Genomic DNA, 19,433 nt, shown 5'->3' on the forward strand with positions numbered 1-19,433 from the left:
AAAAGAAGCAGCCAGATCCCCTGAAAGCACTTGAATGTTGACACGATGGTATGAGAGTGGGTCTTGGCTGCTTTGTTCTTGGGGCACACTTCCTGACTCTGAAATCAATGACTGTGCCTTTAAAGAAACTAAAATAAAAAATACAAATAATGGAAAATATCCAGCGCAGTGAAGTCAGTAACAAGTTCAGGTGTGACAATGCATCAATCTCAGTGTAGCAACTTCAATGTCTCCCAGTGACTGTGATGGTTGTCATGGTGACATCTCTAGTCACTTCTGCACTCTTGTCTCTGGCTACACTAACTGAATCCTCTAAGATGCTTATGAGATGAAGCCCACAGATAGTCCAGTTATGAGCAGCCTGCATTTCCAGTGCCAGCTGTAACTTTGGGTTTGACCCCATTAAGCGTAAGGATGATTATGACGTCCTTAGATTGTAGCAGAAACATATTGTACATGGTGATGAAAATTTCCCAGTGCAGGTATTGAAAATCATGGATGCTTGGGAAAGAGTCAAGACTGGATTGGTGACTCAGGGAGTAGGGGTTTGCATCTTCAAGTGTTAGTTAAGTCTTTTAACCCTTTGTTAATTTAGAAAAGTTCATTGCAGGACTTCCCAGGTGGTCCAGTGCTTAAGAATCTGCCTGCTAAGGCAAGGGACACGGGTTCAATCCCTGGTCTGGGAAGACTCCACATGCCACAGTGCAACGAAGCACTTGCACCACAACTACTGAAGCCTGCGTGCCTAGAGCCCGTGCTCTGCAACAAGAGAAGCCGCCTCAGTGAGAAGCCCTGCAATGCAACTAGAGACTAGCCTCTGCTCTCCACAACCAGAGAAAGCCCATGCACAACAAAGACCCAGCACAGCTAAAAGTACATTAATTAATCAAATTCTTTTTCTTCCTTAATATACATATTTTATTAAAGTATAGTTGACTTACAATGTTTCGGGTGCATGGCAAGGTGATTCAGTTATACACATACACATACAATATTTTTGAAATTATTTTCCACTATAGGTTATTATGAGATCCTGACTATACATTGACATGAATCTGCCATGGGTGTACATGTGTTCCCCATCCTGAACCCCTCCTCGATGTCAGTGTATGACAAAACCACTACAATATTGTAAAGTAATTAGCCTCCAATTAAAATAAATAAATTTATATTAAAAAACAAAAAAAATTTATATATATATATAAAAGAATGCTATATAAATGGGATCCTCTAGTGTATGATCGTTTGAAATGAGATTTGTGCATTAAACATAATGCCCTTCAGATCCAAAAATAATAATAATAAATCCTGTGGACATAGATATAGAATTAAATTTTAAATTCCCTAGCAAAAAAAAAAAAAGATCCTAACTATAGTTCCCTGTGCTATACAGTAAACCTTTGTTACTTGTTGCATATCTTTTTTTTAATTAGAAATTTAGCATTCTATTCATACTAAGTCAAACAAGTGGAATCAACATGTCATAAATTTTTAGGTGAAAATTTATGAGCTTCCTAAAATATATATAGTATACATATTATATACATATACAAAAGCTTTTCTATTACACTTGATAAAGGCTTGAGAAAGAACATCCAAAAAAAAGAGATGGAGAAGTTGGAAAACATAAACTAAATGTAATGGGAGAGCTGCAAATGAAGTAGAAAAAAGGGGAGCAAACTAGATGGAAATAAAAGTTACATGGCTGCTCATTTAAAAAGCTCATTGCAGAAAATTTAGAAAAGACAGAAAAATAATAAGTAAAATCACAATCATACATTATTCCCCCAACTACAGTTTGCCATTAAAAACTATTTTAGCATCTATTTTTCCAGAATGCATTAGTTTCATATAGTTGCAATTTTCAAAACTGTCGATGTCTCTATAGCTTTATGCCCTACTCTTTTCACTTAAAAGTATATCCTAAAGATTTTTCTGTTGTTTTAAATTCTTTGAAAATATGTGAATCCCTACACAATTATCATGGGGATGTTCCAGTATTTATTTAACTAATTCAATTGTTGATGGACTTCTAGATTTCTATTTCCTTAAGAACATGCCTGCCACTGCAGGAGACTTAAGAGAGACAGGTTCGATCCCTGGGTAGGGAAGATCCCCTGGAGAAGGGAATGGTACCCCGCTCCAGTACTCTTGCCTGAAGAGCCCCATGGACGGAGAAGCCTGGTGGACTACAGCAAAGAGTCAGGCATGACTGAAGCCACGGAGACATAAACAGCACTATGAAGAAGATCTTTGTTCATAAAGTTTTGACCAAATGTCTACTTCCTTAGGGTAAATATCCAAAAGGTGAATGACTGAGTTCAAGAGTAGAGCTGTTTTTCAAACATCCCTGGGCGTGAGAGAGCATTACCCCCACTTTCTCATCTCTGAGGAGCTCTGAGTGACTTTTGACAAATTCCATAATCTTGCTGGACCTCTGATCCCGGGTGTTCCCAAACTTCTTCATCCCCACCTCGCAGGGACGCAGCTTCCTGCCATGTTGCTCTGGTCCTGGCAGCCCCTCCCAGGTCCTCCCCTTTGATGGACTCAGTTCACGAAAGCTGGGAGAGGAGAGATGACTTAGACGCATGCCCTTCTCTCTCTCTAGAACTTTCCCAGCCACGTCTGACCTTTGCTACCTCCATGTCTCCCAGTGGGCCTGGCTTCCCACGGGGTAAACCTGCCATCCTCATCTCCCTCTCCTCTGAGAAAGGAGGATCATCATACCCGCCATACAGAGATAAACCTTCACTCCATCAGCAGATGCTGGCTCCACACCTACCAGGGGGTCCTCTGGGTCCTGGGAAGACAAAGATGAAATGCCTAGCCTTCTACAGAGGAGGAGGGTCAGGGGACAGGGAGGAAGGCGCTGGGCATCCAGGTGCATCTGTGAGCTCTGCCAAGTGGAGCTTTGTCTATTCTGCTGGGGAAAATATTAATGTCTTACGGACGAGGAAAGATTATAGAGGATGCCCGCTCTGCCTCCTGCCAGCCTCATGACCGTAACCAGGTTTCCAAAGCCTCTGTGTCTGTTTCTTTACCTATATAATCAAACAAATAATAGAACCTATTTTAACTTTTAAATTAAAAAAAAATGTTAACTGGTGTATAGTTGATTGACACTGTTATGTTAGTTTCTGGTGTATAGCAAAGTGATTCAGTTATACATACACATTCTTTTTCATGTTTTTTTTCCCCATTATTTCCATTATTTTTCCATTCCAGGGCATTGAACCTAGTTCTTTATACTCTATAGTGAGACCTTTTTGTTTATCTATTTTATGTGTAGTATTTTGTATCTACTAATCCCAAACTCCCGATTTATCTCTCTCCCACCTCTTTTCCCCTTTGATAACCATCAGTTTGCTTTCTATATCTGTGAGTCTATCTCTATTTCATTAAGTTCATTTATATCATATTTTAGATTACATAGATAAGTGATATTATATGATTTTTGTCTTTGTCTTTCTGACTTACTTCACTTAGTATGATAATCTTTAGGTCCATCCAAGTTGCTATAAATGGCATTATAAATGGAATTATTTCATTCTTTTTATGGCTGAATAATATTCCATTGTGTATGTGTGTGTGTGTATATATATATACACACACATATATATGCACACACACACACACACACACATATATATACATATATACATATATATACACATCACATCTTTATCCATATGTCATGTTGATGGACATGACACTTCGGCTGCTTCCTTGTCTTGGCTATTGTAAATAGTGCTACTATGAACCTTGGGGTGCATGTATCTTTTCAAATTAGAATTTTCTCCAGAAAAAAAGGAGATCAAGCCAGTCAGTCCTAAAGGAAATCAACCCTGAATATTCATTGGAAGGACTGATGCTGAAGCTGAAGCTCCAATACTTCGACCACCTGATGCGAAGAGCCGACTCACTAGAAAAGACTCTGATCCTGGGAAAGATGGAAGACAAAAGGAGAAGAGGGTGGTAGAGGATGAGATGGTTGGATAGCATCACCAATTCAGTGATCATCAACTTGAGCAAATGCCAGGAGATGGAGACAGGGAAGCCTGGCACGCTGCAGTCCATGGGGTTGCAAGGAGTTGGACACAATTTGGCAACTGAACAACAACAATGAATCAAAAAGCTCTATGCCCAGGGGTGGGATTGCAGGATCATATAGTAGCTCTAGTATTAGCCTTTTGAGGAACTTCCATGCTGTTTTCCATAGTGCCAACATCAATTTCCATTCCCGCCAACAGTGTAGGAGGGTAACAAAACACTTCATGAAGTTTTAGTGACAGGTAAATGAATGGACACATAGAAAGACTGAGCCTGGCACATAACAGGTGCTTGACGAATGGTCATCAGCTTCAATCACCCACACTAACCCACCACCATCAGGAAAGAGGAGCGACAGAGACAGAAGCATCGACTGACTCAGGGCCAGTTAGAGGCAGGAGGTGGGAACTTCTCTGCCCACTCCCACCCCAGTGCCATGCCCCGGGAGTCTACCCCTAGGACATCCACAACACACGGCGTAGAGAAATAGAGAGCCATTGCCTTCTGCCTGCTTACTGACTCCTAAGGTGGGGGGAGGGCTGGGCAACTATGTCCCTTCTGAGGATAAACCCATCCTCCCCGATGAGGAAGATCAGGAGAAAGGTGAACGAGCTGGTGCTCATGAACTGTGACTTTCTTCTCCCTCCCTCTCTGGCTGTGGCCTTGGAGGAAGTGGCCGGGGGTCTCCAGGTCAGAGCCATCCTTTAACCATGACCCCAGCACCACGGGTCCCCTTCACTCACTGCTAGAAGGGGAGTACTAACCATCTCTCTCTGACCCTGACCCAGGGCTTGGTCATCGAGCGCGTGGGACGGAGACCCCTCCTCATTGGCGGCTTTGGGCTGATGGCCCTCTTCTTTGGGATCCTCACTATTACGCTGACGCTGCAGGTGAGAGGACGCGCCTGTCCCTTCCCCAGGGAGTTCAGGATGGGTGTGGCTTTTGGCTTCGTGCTCTGGGGCCATTGGCTCGGGGAGTCCGTCCAGTCTATAGGCAACTCTTGTGATGTGGAGTTTCCAAGGGCATCTCAGCTTTGAAGCTGCTGAGCGCCCTTGGGGAAAGGTGTTAGTAATGGGTCCTTGGACAGGGGCGGGGGCCAGGGAGGGGGAAACAAGAGACCTGACTTCTGGCCCTGTCAGGAAGTCACTAAAATCTGCGTGATCTTGGGCAAGATCCGTCCCCCTTGGTTTACCCATCTGTGGAATAGAGGAGATTGCAGTAAATGTCTCCGAAGATGCCCCCTTCAGCTCTCACGCTCCCGCTCAGGGTGGCTGGCACGGCCCTGAGACCCCTGTGCAATTACCACATCGATGCCCGTGGGTACCAGCAGGGGCCCTGGAGCCAGCTGCCTGGTGGAAATCCTGAATGTCCCACTTACCCTCCATGAAACTTTTGGCAAGTCTCTTAACCTCTGTGCTCCTCAGGGCCCCGTGTCTAAAATGGGATGGTTACCCTATGCCCAGTGCTATCGTGAGGATTAAATAAGACATGCACTTGTAGGGCGGCCAGCACTGCCCGGAGCACAGTAAGTGCTCAGTGAATGCCTGTTTGCAGGGGGGATGCATGGAGCCAGAGCTAATTCTTATGAAAGTGGTATCTTTTCCTTTAATGGTGATGAGGAGACAGACATACATCTCAATGAAGAAGCTGCCCAAGCTTTCACAGCGGGGCAAGGGCAGAGCTGGGATCATGTCCTGGGATCTTGGGGATTCCTCCTGCTGCTTGCACTGTTCAGGGCAGCCTGTGTTCACTGGGCATTTACACCATGCCTCAAGGTCATCTCAGCCCTGTGGGAAGTGTGGGGCAAGGTCACAGTGGTCAATGAGAATTTGCAGTTTTCAAAAATGAATCCCTAAATGGAAATCACATGTGGTGGTCAGCTGCCAAAGGTCTTAATGTCCCCACAGGTCTAGAAAAAGGCAACGTCGGCGTGCTGGTGGGCTTCCCAGGTGCCATCAGTGGTAAAGAACCCGCCTGCTAATGCAGGAGACAGAAGAAACACTGAGTTCCATCCCTGGGTCGGGAAGAGCCCCTGGCAGAGGGCGTGGCAGCCCACTCCAGTATCCTTGCCTGGAGAATCCCCCGGACAGAGGAGCCTGGTGGGCTACAGTCCATGGGGTTGCACAGACTCGGATACTACTGAAGCGCCTTAGCACATGTCTGAGAGACAATAGCTTGTCCTTCAAAAAGGAGTTGTTGCCGGGCATGCTGACCAGGCTGGAGGTGGAAATCTCCTCCTTGGGATTATGTGCTGGCAGAGACCTTCCTTCCCCACAGCCAGACGGGGTTGTCCTGAACAGTCTCATAGGCTCCTTGGACCAACCAAGCTGGATGTTCTGGGTCGTGGTCTTTCTGTGGAGTGAGTCAGACGTCTGGAAGGGCCATCTGGAGCATGAGAACCCCTCTGGGCCTCACCCCACAAGGTCTCAGAGCTCCTTCCTGCTCAGCTACCCTCATCTCTGTCGCCCCAGCCCTGCTCCCCAGCAGCTGCCCGTGAAAGAGCCTGGCTCTTTCCTCTTCCCAGCGCCCTCCTTGCTCAACTGGCTTCTCTTGTTTTCTGAGACCCTGGCTTCCTCCTGGATACCCCTTCCTCCAGGAAGCCTTCCCCTACCCGCTGTCTGAAGCACCCTCCTCTGTCTTCCCCAGGATCCCAGGGGCAGACCTAAAACACTGCTTTACACATAGCCTTGGCTTTCATTGTTGAACCATCTCTCTCTACCAATGGACAGTGAGTTGTAGGGGTGAGGACCATGCCCATATCATTTCTACATTCCTACCTCCCAGGAGGACCTTGGAATAATCTGTCAAATGGATGGAAGGATAGATAGATGGATGGATGGATGGATGGATGGATGGACGGATGGGATGGACGGATAGACAGATGGATGGATGCACAGATGGATGGGTGGATGGACAGGTGGATGGACAGATGGATGGATGGATGGATGGATGGATGGATGGATGGATGGATGAATGGATGGGATGGACGGATAGACAGATGGATGGATGGACAGATGGATGGGTGGATGGACAGGTGGATGGACAGATGGATGGATGCACAGATGGATGGGTGGATGGACAGATGGATGGATGGATGGATGGATGACTCAAGGCATCAGACCCATTTAGTACAAAAGGCTATGAGGCTCCTCCCAGCCCTAGACCCTGCTGCAGCTGGTGGGCTTAGCTTGGCATGGAAGGGCTGCTCTCCCCTCTACCCGCTCCCCTCCACCCTGGAGGTCCTCACTGGGCTCTCCCATGCCTCCGCACCCTTGCCCATGGGACACCCTCTCCTGGAACACCTTTCCTTTCCTTTTCCTCTTGCCTGACTTCGGCTCAGCCTTCAAAGGTAAGCATAGACTCCTCTCCTCGCTGAGTCTCTCTTAGACTGGGCCCAAGTCTCTCTCAGACACGTTCTCATCATCACCATCCAGTCTGCTAGAGCAGAAGCGATTTCCCAAACTTCTCTCCCACCCGGCGTGAAGTCACCACCCCCACCCGCCAGACAAGTGACAGCCTCTCCAAGCATATTTAATGACATGAGTTAACTCATCTCACACCTTGTAAGGACAGCAGAGAGAGAAAGATAGCATTTTAAATGATAACAGAGATTGGCCTAGAGAAAAATTTTTAAAAGTGAAATTGCCTGTAAAATTTTCTCATCTTGACTGCTTCCAACTAAGCCCTCAAATGGTGTTATTCATTTGTCTACCACTTACCATATGCTGTGCATAATCAGTTGCTCAGTCGTGTCTGACTCTTCGAGACCCCATGGACTGTAGCCCGCCAGGCTCCTCTATCCAGGGGATTTCCCAGGCAAGAATACTGGAGCGGGTTGTCATGCCCTCCTCCAGGAGATCTTCCTGACCCAGGGATCTCCTGTTTTAGCAGGCTGATTCTTCACCACTGCACCACCTGGGAAGCCAAATGCTGGGACTTTGCTAAATGTTCACAGGCATCATTCTATTTCACTGTGACCTCTGTAAGATAGACAGATGGAATGACGTAGGGGTTATTATCGTCCCCACTTTATGGATGCTGAAACTGAGGCTCAGAGATGTAAAGTGACCTGCCCCAGGTCTCACAGATGGATCAAGGAGGAGCTGGGGGGGGGGGTTGGTACTCAGGTCCTCCACCATGACCGCCCCCTCATCTGCCCAACTGCTCTCTCACAGGACCACGCGCCCTGGATCCCTTACCTGAGTATCGTGTGCATTCTGGCCGTCATCGCCGCCTTCTGCAGTGGGCCAGGTAAGGCTCTCTTCCTTCCTCACCCGCCGGCCTAGGGACTCACGATGCCACCAGGGCAGGGTGTTCTCATTGTACAGATGCAAAGCTTGTGGTCTGAGGAAGGACAAGCGCCACTGGGAGTGGAGGGGGAACAGAGAGTCCCCACCTATTTAAATGCAGTGATCGTCTTGGTTTCCATCCACCTGATGGTCAGTAACAAACTCACTCAAAGATGCGTAGGTGGTAACATACTACAACATAGCGATCTTTAACAGCTGGGAGAGCTGGGACTGGGATGAATGAAAGATACTCAAGTTACAGTCTGTGCCCACAGAGAGGCTACATTTTCATATGGAAGGTATAATGATATAATAATGGCAATGTCTAGGATTTATTCACCATTGATTATGTGCTGTACTTGGCCAAGCATTCGATGCCTGTTATCTCATTTAAGGCCCGTGACAGCCCTAGAGAAGGCAGAGGAGGGAAGCTGCTTGCCTAGAGCGGGCAGGGATGGAATCGCCCAGCCCCTGGGTCCTAACCACCACCTGTCACTGTCCCTGCATGAGCGTCCAGTCTGGAGTATTCTGAGCCCCAGTTTACCCTGGACCCAGTTTCAGCCCCAGCTCTGCCGTTTCCCTAGTGGGCAGGCCCTGTGCTCCTCCAGGGCCTCAGATGGTCAGGCGGGTGGGACTAGGGGCCCTGCCACGCTTGGCTTGGGGGCCTGTGTCCCGCAGGGGCCCCGTCAGAGGCCGTGCTGGGGCTGGGAAGGTGTCTCCAGGCAGAGCTCTCTCCTGGAGGCCCTGCTGTGGTTCTCCTTTGTTTGGGTTTCTCTGTTGATGAAAATATTTCTATCAGAACAAACGGACCTGAACTTTTCTTTCTTCCCTTGCGCTGATTTTCACAGGCCATGATGTTCCATGTCCTGTCATGTTTATCCCCACCAGGGACAACAGAAGTTTGCAATGAGATGGTGGGATGGGCCGTGGCACGACTGGGGGAGGATATCAGACATGCATATGCGTGTGCAGACGCACACACACTGCTGCAGTGACGAGACGGCTGGAGGAACAGGGGGTATCTTCCAGGGGACAGGGGGACAGTTAACGACAAGAGGACGAACCAGGAGCCCACAAAGCAGTTAAAGGAGATTCAAGGGGGGAATATGCTCCATCCCACAGGGCCTCCACACCACCCACTCCTCACGCAGCTGTCACATCGCGGCCCCTGGAGGTGGGCAGCCGGCGGCTCCATGCAAGACCAGGGACTGTGGGAAATAAACCCAGGGGGCAGTCTTTGCTCTCGTGGGGCTCATAGACTAGTGTGACCATCTCACCCGGCCTCTCACCTGCCCCGTGAGGCCTGTCCTGACCACTTAGTCTAAAATCAACACACACGTACACAAACACATAAGTACACACACACATGCATATGCATACACAGAGTATACACATACACATATGCATACATAACAAGCATACACAAACACAAACTTATGTACATATACCTACATACAGGTATACACATGCACACACATACAAGTATACACATACACTCATGCACACACATACATGCATACACAAAGTATATATACACATACACATATGCACAATATACACATACAAATATACATACACACAAGTACACACATATCCATACATGCACACACAAAATGTACACAGACACATGCATATATACACAAGCATACACAAAGTGTACATACATATACAAACACAAGTATACACATGCACACACATACACATACAAGGATACACAAACACAAATGTACACATGTGCTCACACAAGCCACAGTCACTCACACACACACACTTACCCTCGATCACATTATCCTGGTTTACTTCCTTCTCAGCCTCTCTCCCTGGCTCATCTGCTCACGGTATTCTCAGATGAGGATTTAATACAGGGATTGCCCATCTTTTTGTGTAAAGGGCGAGGCAGTAAATATTTTCCAGGCCCCACAGACTCCACGGCCACTCTGCAGCTCCACAGTGGTCGTGCAAATGCAGCCACAGGCAGTGTGTAAATGAAAGATGACACGGCTGTGTCCCCAAGAAACCTTATTCACGAGAGCAGGTGGCAGGCTGGGTGCGGGCTGAAGGCTGCGGTCCGCTGATGTCTGGTTTAGCACGTCTCCCTCGATCTAGAAAATAAGCTCTAAAAGAACCTGTTTGTGGTTCATTATCTCATCCTCAGAGCTCAGAAGGGAGCCAGAACAGGCACTGTCACGGCTAGAGCTCTTCCAAGAAGGGGACAAGTCACCCCAAAGTGACTTGGTTAAACACAGAGGCCATGGCTGAGGGCTTCCCTGGCCCCATCCTGCCCTTTGCCCCATCCTGGCCTCACACATAGTAGCGCTCAGGCATTAAGCTCTCTTGTTTACACGGCATCTCTCTCACACATCACCCCCAATCTGCATGATAGTCTTGAAATTAGGATTAACTGCTCCAGTTTACAGATGAGAAAATAAGCCCAGAGAGGTTACATGGTCCCGTAACATAAACCAGCTGGAAAATTTTGGAGTCAAGATTGGAACCCAGATCTTTAAAACCTGTGCTCTTCCCACCCTGTTGCAAAGGATAGCAATTCACATCCATGCACTGTTCTGAGCTTTTCCAGCACGTTCCAATCTCTGATCTCTGTCCCCTGATCTAGTCCTCACACCAGTTCTCTGATAATAATAACATTTATTGAGCACTTACTATGCTCCAGGCCCTGTTTTAAGTGTTTGAATGCTCATAAACATCCTGTATGAATATTAGATAACACAGAATCAAGTTGTGAAAATAAAATAGTAAGAATCAGGGATTTTACTCAGACTCAAACTTGACTAATAATTCTCAGGATACTGGTCATCATAAGACATAGGTGAAGTTTAAAGCCATCAGCACGGCTCCCTAGATTCTTCCTTGAAGATTAGAGTGCACTCTGGTCCAGATTAAACTCCCAGAGTCTCTGAATAAAACATGCAGGACAATACACATCCAGAAGATATTTTATTCATGAAGCATCTTCATTTTCACTTTGATAATTACATAGCTGACACTGACATTTTCCAGTGAACTCTCCGCATAGCTATACATCCCATTCTAAATAAGCCAGGTAAAGCATCCTTAAAGCATTTGTACATAAGGACTCTCTTATCTTTCTGCTACAACTACCATTATGAGATTGGATTAGCAAGTTTATATACAGAATGGACCAGGTTATTATTTTTTCTCTTTTCCCTCTCCCTATCCCAGCTGTAGAAGGTGAATTACAGGTCAGCTGCAAAACCTTCCCTTCCCAAACTAATTTTATATCCTCTTTATAGATGAAAAGTAAAAATCTTAATCATTTCCCCAAGCCTCATATCTAAGAGGTGAGTGCTGGATTAGAGTTGACACCACCTTGTTCTAGGACCTGTAATCTTAACTCTGACCTATGCACATGGTTACGATTTAGCGACTAAACAACAACAATGCACATGGTCATTTCTCATTGGCGGGTTGTTGAAAGGTGGGTAGAATTAGGCCCATTGGGAAACTGACCTCAGGACTGACACAGAGAATCTGGGATAAGAGAGAAAACTTCTATCTTTATCCTCATGTGATAGGTCTACTCTGCATTATCATGAATCAGTCCTGTTTGTGTCAGTACAGAAAGGTATAATTTGCCATTTGTGTCTAGTTGTCAGATGTCCGTGGCTGAAGGTGAATTCAGAACACTTTGATTTTCATGGTTTCCAGCTGTTCCTGCTTCAAACGTTATCTGTGCACACAGGTCAGGAGCAGGAGCAGTCTTTCTTCTTTGTCTCAAACTCACATAACTAAATCATAGCACCTATTGTTGACACAAAGGCTGTGTGACACATCCAGACCTTCACAATGAGGCAGAACAGAACATGGGGATGCTTTCAGAGCTCCCAGGGGACCTCAGAGATCCTTTGGCAGATGAGAAACTCTGCCCAGGAGCTGGGATGAATTAGAACGAAGGCATCCTAAGTTCGTGAAAGAACAGAGAAATTTTCAGTCCAGTTATTCATTGGAAGCTTAAGCTATGCTTTCCCTGCCAAGAAGTCCTCTGACTATGACTTGATTGCTTCCAATGATAGGGAACTCACTAGCTAACAAACCAATGCTGTGGTCCAAGATCAGGGAACTATGGCTTGTGGGCCAAATCTTGCCCATGGCCTATTTTGTATAACCCATGAGCAAGGAATGGTGTTTACATTTTAAGGGGAAAACAAGAAGAAGGTGTGACAGAGACCATCCGCAGTGATCTAAAAAACCTCATATATTTCCTATCTGGCCTTTTTCAGAAAAATTTTGCCAGCCCTTCTAGAATCCCTCAGTTCTGACCTTTGGAAAAAAGGAGAGTGAGCTAGCTTAGGAGGGAGGGAAAGATGAATTTCAATACAGCAGAAATGCCAGGATATAAAAGGAGGTTAATTGCAAAGGAACCACAAATAACCCAGCAGGGCCCGAGCAGTGGTCCTCAAACACTGCTGAATCACCTGGGAAGCTTTCAAAAGTCCTGATGGTCAGGCTGCATCTGGGGGTGGGACCCAGGCCATATTTTCTAATGTTCCCAGGTGATTCCAGCTTGCAGCCAAACTTGGAAATCCCTGGGCAAGAGCCATCTTTCCCAACTCTGGCTGAAAGCATTACAATCCCCTGAGGGGCTGAGAGAACTAGAGTGGATGCTGATTCGGACCTCTCCTGACACAGGCTCCGTTGGACCTCCAGGGTTGAACCCAGTGAGAACCGCTGTCCAGGGTGGGTTGGGGTGGGGACACAGCCCAGGACCAGTCGGAAGTCAGCGAGGAGCTGGAGGCAGGTCCAGGGGCATTGCGTTAAGATTTACTCTGAGCTCCAGAGAGGTCTGCTGGGGGGAGATATTTAAGCATGAACTTCGCAGGCCAGGTTTGCTGTGAGAAGAGCAGATCTGGAAGGCAGATGGGAAAATATATGTAGCCAAGTGGCATGAGCCGGGGGCCAGGTGGGAAACCCAGGCTACAGGAAGCGAGGACCAGACGAGGGCGGTGGGCCTGGGCAGTGCCAGCCGGCAGGGACCCCGCGGACATGGGCTCTGGGCTGAGTCAGACCACTGAGGGGAAGCCCCACATCCCTTAGTGGGATCTGAGCGCTGTTCTGTTTTGTTCTGATAACAGCTGTTCCAGGAAGAACAGTGAGTGCTGACATGATCTCTCCGTGGACAGACTGGCCTTCTTCTGTCCACTTAAACAAAGATGCTAAATTGAACCCATCCGCAAACCTGCCTGAAAGGCCTTCCTGACCCAACCTACAAAGCTCTGCCTTCTGTGCCTTTTCCCAAGATCTCGCCCTTCCTGCCATGACCTTGGCTCCCCTCCCAGCATTTGCAAATGCTGCTTTCTCGTGATCGTGACTGTGCTGAGTTTCAGGGATTTTAGAATCTGCTCTCCATCAGTAGCTGGGAGGCTCCCTAAGGGGAGGTCTAGGTGCACCCCCCCAATCTTGGATCAGCTGTTGGTCCCTACCCTCTGCTCCCCTAGACACCCCATGTTCACCCAGCAGCTGGGTGCCGCCCACTCCAGCTACTGTAGCCACGAGATTGACCAGGGCTTAGAAACTTCACTTGGACTCACATTGACAGCACACAGCTTAAGCCCCCGGGGAAATTACCTGTCCAAGAGGCCTTGCCACTGGGGTTGTGAGATCATGTTGCATCTCCCTAAGTGGTCAGGAAGGAACAGGTCCCCGGAGGAACTACCCTGGGAATGCATGGCTCGGAACCGCTGGGAGATAAATGGCCAAGGGCCTCCCAAGCAGCCTGCCCCTCCATGATTAAATGGAAAAAAATCATCTTCCCAAGAGAGAAGCTGTACATTTGCCTGAGGCAGCTTCTGTGGTGAGCGGATCAATGCAAGGAGACTTGACAGGGAGTTGAAATTAGGTGAAGAGAAAGAAAGAAAGCAAGAAAGGCAGTTTCCTGCTACATATTTTATTTGTGTGCATAACCCCAAGGCAGTGGCAGAGAGGCCTAATAAATGAGGCACAGGATAAAAGAGCTTTATCTTTGAGGGAAAGGAGATGATCCTCAAAGCATGTCAACTGCAGTTTGAAAAGTCTTAGGACGAACGGACTGTGCCGGCTCTGAGTTCAACCCTCTAAGGGCAGTTTACCAGCCAGTGGGGGAGGACTGATGCACCCTGGTCCACACAGCAAGATGGAGTTATCACTGTTCGTATAAATGGGTGCATCAGGATCTGATCTGAGCTTTCCAGAAGGCTTGTGCCGTCCTGATGGGGGAGTATGCCAAGTGCCCAGGGAGCATGTGATGATGTTTTAATGATGTTAGTTGCTCACTCGTGTCTGACTCTTTGCAACCCCAAGGATTGTAGCCCACCGGGCTCATCTGTCCATGGAATTCTCCAGGCAAGAATACTGGAATGGGGTTGCTATTCCCTTCTCCAGGGGATCTTCCTGACTCAGGGATCGAACCCAGGTCTCCTGCATTGCAGGCAGATTCTTTACCGTCTGAGCCCCCAGGGAGCACATGCCTGGCTTGGAAAGGGGACACCTCTGCCCATCACAGTGATGTAATCTGAAAAGACCGCCCGCATGTACCAACCCTTGCAGGGACCGTGGGGATCTCTGCCCTGCCCACCCCTTCCCGCTGCCCACCCCACACTCTCCCTGCTTTCCAGCCACTTGGAGCTGGTGGCAGCTGCCCCATGCCACTCACGTGTCCTTGACTTTACACATCTGTCCTCCCACCTAGGGCCCACCCTTATGCATTCCCATTGTCAAGGGGGAAAAATTTGCACAGTGTCAGAGTTGTGAGTTGTTATTTGAGGCAAAATGAGGACTGCAGCCGGGGAGACAGCATCTCAGATAGCTCTGAGAAACTGCTCCAAAGAGGTGGGGGGAAGGTCAACATACATGTGATTTTGGTGAAGGGGGAGTTTGTGCAACTGAGCACTTATCTTTATGGAAGTTTTCTGCTCGTTATGGGGAGCTAATGTCACCATGAAGGGATGAAGTGCCTTTCTAAATATGAGGAGACATAAGAATTGGGCTCATAAGATCAGCTTCTGAAACCATCCAACTACCTGAAGAGCTGTCCTGCCAGTTTTTCCCAGAGCAGAGAGTGCCCCACTTCTGATCTCCAACCTAAACTTTTAGGGGATGTTGAAGGTCAGCAGCTGCAGCAGCTCATGATTTAATCCTTGTAGAGGTAGATGGGAAGTGCCAATTTGGCACAATCCATCTGAGGAATGGCTTCTTGGTCTGGTGGTTAAGACTCTGCTTTCCAATGCAGGGTTTATGGGTTCCATCCCTGGTTGGGGAGCTAGGATCCCACATGCCTTGCAGCCAAAAAACCAAAATAGAAACCAGAAACAATGTTGTAGTAAATTCAATAAACACTTTAAAAAAGGTCCACGTCAAAAAAAAAAAAGTCTTTTAAAAATAGTTGTCCACTCACACTGACCCTTGAACCTTTCTTAAAACTAGAGAGCTCCTCCTCTGTGCCCTTCAGCCCCACCCCCTAGACTTGTTGCTAACCTCACCCTCTCCACCCCCTATTACAATGGCCGAGGCTGCTCAATTTCCTCTAATATCTGGAAATAGCAGAGACCTTGTTTCTATCACTTCTGTATTCCAGGCACGAAACACAGGGCCTGACAACTGGTTAGCACTCAGTGCATGACTGTATTTCTCATGCATTCATTCAACACTCACTCATGGAGTCCCTACTGTGTTTTCCAATACCAAATGCCCTTTTTCCCACACCCATCTTCCAGTTCTAACATCAGCTGCATGTCCAGCAATGCAATCCAGTTCTGACACTCCCTAACCCAGAGTGAGCACAGAAACCCGCCACCCCCCAAGTTAAGGGTCCAGCCCCACAAGCCTTCCCCCATCTCAGACACCAGCTGCAGTTGGGGTCACCAGGTGACTACAATTCTGCCTGGCTGACTGAAGTATAGGGGCTCCCAAGACGGATCCCCTCAGGCTCCATGTTTGCAAGAACGACTCCCAGAGCTCAGGAACGTGCTCTGTTTAAAACAGTTCACTCTAAAGAGGTGCACAGCAAAAGGGATGGGGGAGTGGGTGTGGAGCATCCATGTGCTATGGGGGTGTACACCCTTCCCAGCCCCTCTGTGAGTCCACCAACCTGCACACTCCCTACCCCACCCCTTAGGAGTTTCTGTCGTGTTTAATTACGTAGGCATGACTGAGTCAATCATTGGCCATAGGGGACCGAACTCAATCTCCAGGCCACCACCCCTCCCCAGATTTACATCTGGGGGATTGAGTTCTGGCCGTGTTAGCAAGGCCAACTTCTTGTTGCACCCAAGAGCCCACATGAGTCACCAGGTTAGGTGGGGAGGAGAGGGGCTCATTAGGAAAAACAACACACTCCTGCATGTTATGGTATGCTAAGCCACTCTGGTCGTGTCTGACTCTTTGCAACCCCATGGACTGTAGCCCACCAGGCTCCTCTATCCATGGAATTCTCCAGGCAAGAATACTGGAGTGGGTTGCCATCCCTTCCTCTGGGGGATCTTCCCCGACCCAGGGATCTAAACTGCATCTCCTGCGGTCCCTGCATTCCAGGCAGATTCTTTATCCGTTGAACCACTGGGGAAGTTCAGGACACTCCTATCACTCAGGAAATTCCAAGGGTTTGAGGAACTCCATGTTTTGTACCAGGAACTGTGCTCTCTACCAGAAACCAGGGGGGAAAGCCAAATGTATATTTATCATCCCACAGTGCCAGGCTCTGGGCCAGGATTGGAGGTAAAGAGTGAACGAGACAGACAGCGTCGCTGCCACCACGGAAGAGCAGCCGCACAGTGTATGAATGACTCGCCCAAGGTCACTCAGAGCAGCAGAGCTGAGATCCGGACCCGGGCAGTGACCCTCCAGAGCCCTCTCTCCCCACCAAGCACCCAGCCTGGCGTGGCTTTGTGGCTGATGCTCCTGCAGTCCTGGGTCCTGGGGACCACGGGAGGGTTCTCAGATATCCCATCCAGACATTGATCTGTCTGTAGACTGAAAAGATGCACAACCTGAAAGGTGAGAATTACATTTAATTCAGCAGACAAAACTGAGGACTTAAGCCCAAGAGGCAGCCTCTCAGAGACTGCTCCAAAGAGACAGGGGAGGAACTGGGATATATAGTTTTTTTAGCAAAGACCAGGTAGTTGGAACATCAAAAGATTACTGTTCATTAAAGAAAACAGATATCTCAAGGATGTTAAGGAATTTAGTGCTTTTCTGTGTCTTGGGAAGATGCAAGAGTCTGGGCTCACTGAAATCACTCCTTTGATCTGCACCTTAGCTAGTGGAGGCCAGTATCCTGTTCTTTCCGGGCTTCCCACGTGGCACTAGTGGCAAAGAACCCGCCTGCCAATGCAGTAGATGTAAGAGATGAAGGTTCAACCTGTGGGTTGAGAAGATTCCCTGGAGGAGGGCATGGCAACCCACTCCAGTATTCTTGCATGGAGAATCCCATGGACAGAGGAGCCTGGCGGGCCACAGTCCATGGGGTCACAAAGGGTCAGACACAACTGAAGCGACTTGCTTGCATGCATGCCTCCTGTTCTTTCCAGTCCCGAGTCCCCTGGGGTGCACTGTTGGGGTGACTGCAGGGACTGGGCAGCCCATTTGCCTCCATCCTGAGTCCCTTCAGGGCTCACCATAGGGGGTAGCTGCAGTGACCCAACTAGTTGTTTACTAGTATGACAGGCAACAGTTTTCATTCACCACAGTTGGACGTCCGCCTCGGACATTTCGCCCCCTGTGGCCTTGGCACTGTGAACCCCTTGCAGCACTGGGCACCACTGCGAGGGGAGAGGCCGGAGGTTCATTCAGCCACTGGCCAAGGTTGGAAGTGCAAGCCTGGATCTGGGACTGAACTTTGAGGATCCACCCTGACGGAGCCCATGAGACCTGGAAAGGGGAGAGGCTAAGCCCAGCAGACCCAAGAGAGAGCCTGGAGAAGGGAGAGGGGTCAAGGGAAATGGAGTCCAAACCACACACATGCGTGACATGAACTGAACGCCAGCCTGGCACCTGCTCTGCCTGGGGGGAGGATATGGAAAACATGCTGCTCCTGCCCTGGAGGAGTCCACGGGAGACAGACCTGGAATGGGTGATCTCGTTCAGTGGATTTACCCAAGGGCAGGAGCAGGAAGAAAGGAAAGGGAACCAGGGGATGTCAAGTGACCAGCATTTGGGCAAATGTTGCTTGGACATGACCCCATTGAATTCTCTCAAATCTGCAAGGTCAAATCCAACATCTCACAGCTGGCAAAGGTGGGTGGAAGTCCAGAGTCAGCCCTGGCTCTGTCTGGCTCTGAACCCCATGCCATGGGGCAGGCACTATGCCAGGCCAGGTGCAGGCGTGAGATTCTGTCCCTTGGGGATGTTGCCCCAGAACGGAGCTCAGTGAGCAGGCAGCAAGGCCTCAACTGCCTGATCAGGGGTCAGGGCAGGAGGCCAGGTCCTGCTTGGAAGAGATCTTCCCCAAGCATGAGTCTAGCACAGTGCCTGGCAGGTATAGGTACCCAGACATTTCTGCTTGTTGAATGAATGAATAAATGAGAGAGTAACTCCATCCATGGCCTTGGCCTCCACTCAGTTGCATCAAGTAGCCCAGAATTCAGATGGAGGTCAAGTCAGATGATTCATTCCTCCTCAGAAGTTAAGAAACTGTGTGAAAAACAGAGTAATAAGTAAATCAATCTCTAACCCTCTTGACCAAGGAGAGATGACTGGGTGGAAGACATCAGTCTACATACATTAAAATGATTAGAGCTATAAATCAAGAGATCTCAGCCTGACACCAAATAGGTATACAGTTCTAATATTTTTTAATGGCTTAATGACAATAAATGGGAATGTCTCACAAGTCCAGGCTTAAAAAAAAAAAAGTAGCAGTCATTTCTCAGAACATATTTGTATCTCTAAAAGGGATTGATGCAGAAGGTGAGATTGAACTCCAGTAATGTGGATTCTAATCCTTCACTGTCTTCATCCAGAAGAGGATACCAAACGCCCACACCCATTACCGCCTGGGATCCGGGGCAAGGACTTATGAGATAACCTTTCTAAAACTACCCTGCAAACTCTCAACTATCATAGAAATTTGTAACTAGGTCA

General features: G+C 48.2%; 1 protein-coding gene across 1 annotated transcript in view; it reads left to right on the forward strand.

The window, feature by feature from the left end:
* The window catches only part of SLC2A9 (solute carrier family 2 member 9), a 204,662-nt gene that overhangs the window by 132,848 nt on the left and 52,381 nt on the right, over positions 1–19,433 (forward strand). The window contains exons 9-10 of the mRNA XM_070457990.1: positions 4,839–4,940; positions 8,226–8,301. Coding sequence (XP_070314091.1) covers positions 4,839–4,940; positions 8,226–8,301 — 178 coding nt within the window. The remainder of the gene's footprint in view (positions 1–4,838; positions 4,941–8,225; positions 8,302–19,433) is intronic.

Source organism: Odocoileus virginianus, chromosome 29 (assembly GCF_023699985.2).
Source record: "Odocoileus virginianus isolate 20LAN1187 ecotype Illinois chromosome 29, Ovbor_1.2, whole genome shotgun sequence".
Taxonomy (NCBI): Eukaryota; Metazoa; Chordata; class Mammalia; order Artiodactyla; family Cervidae; genus Odocoileus; species Odocoileus virginianus.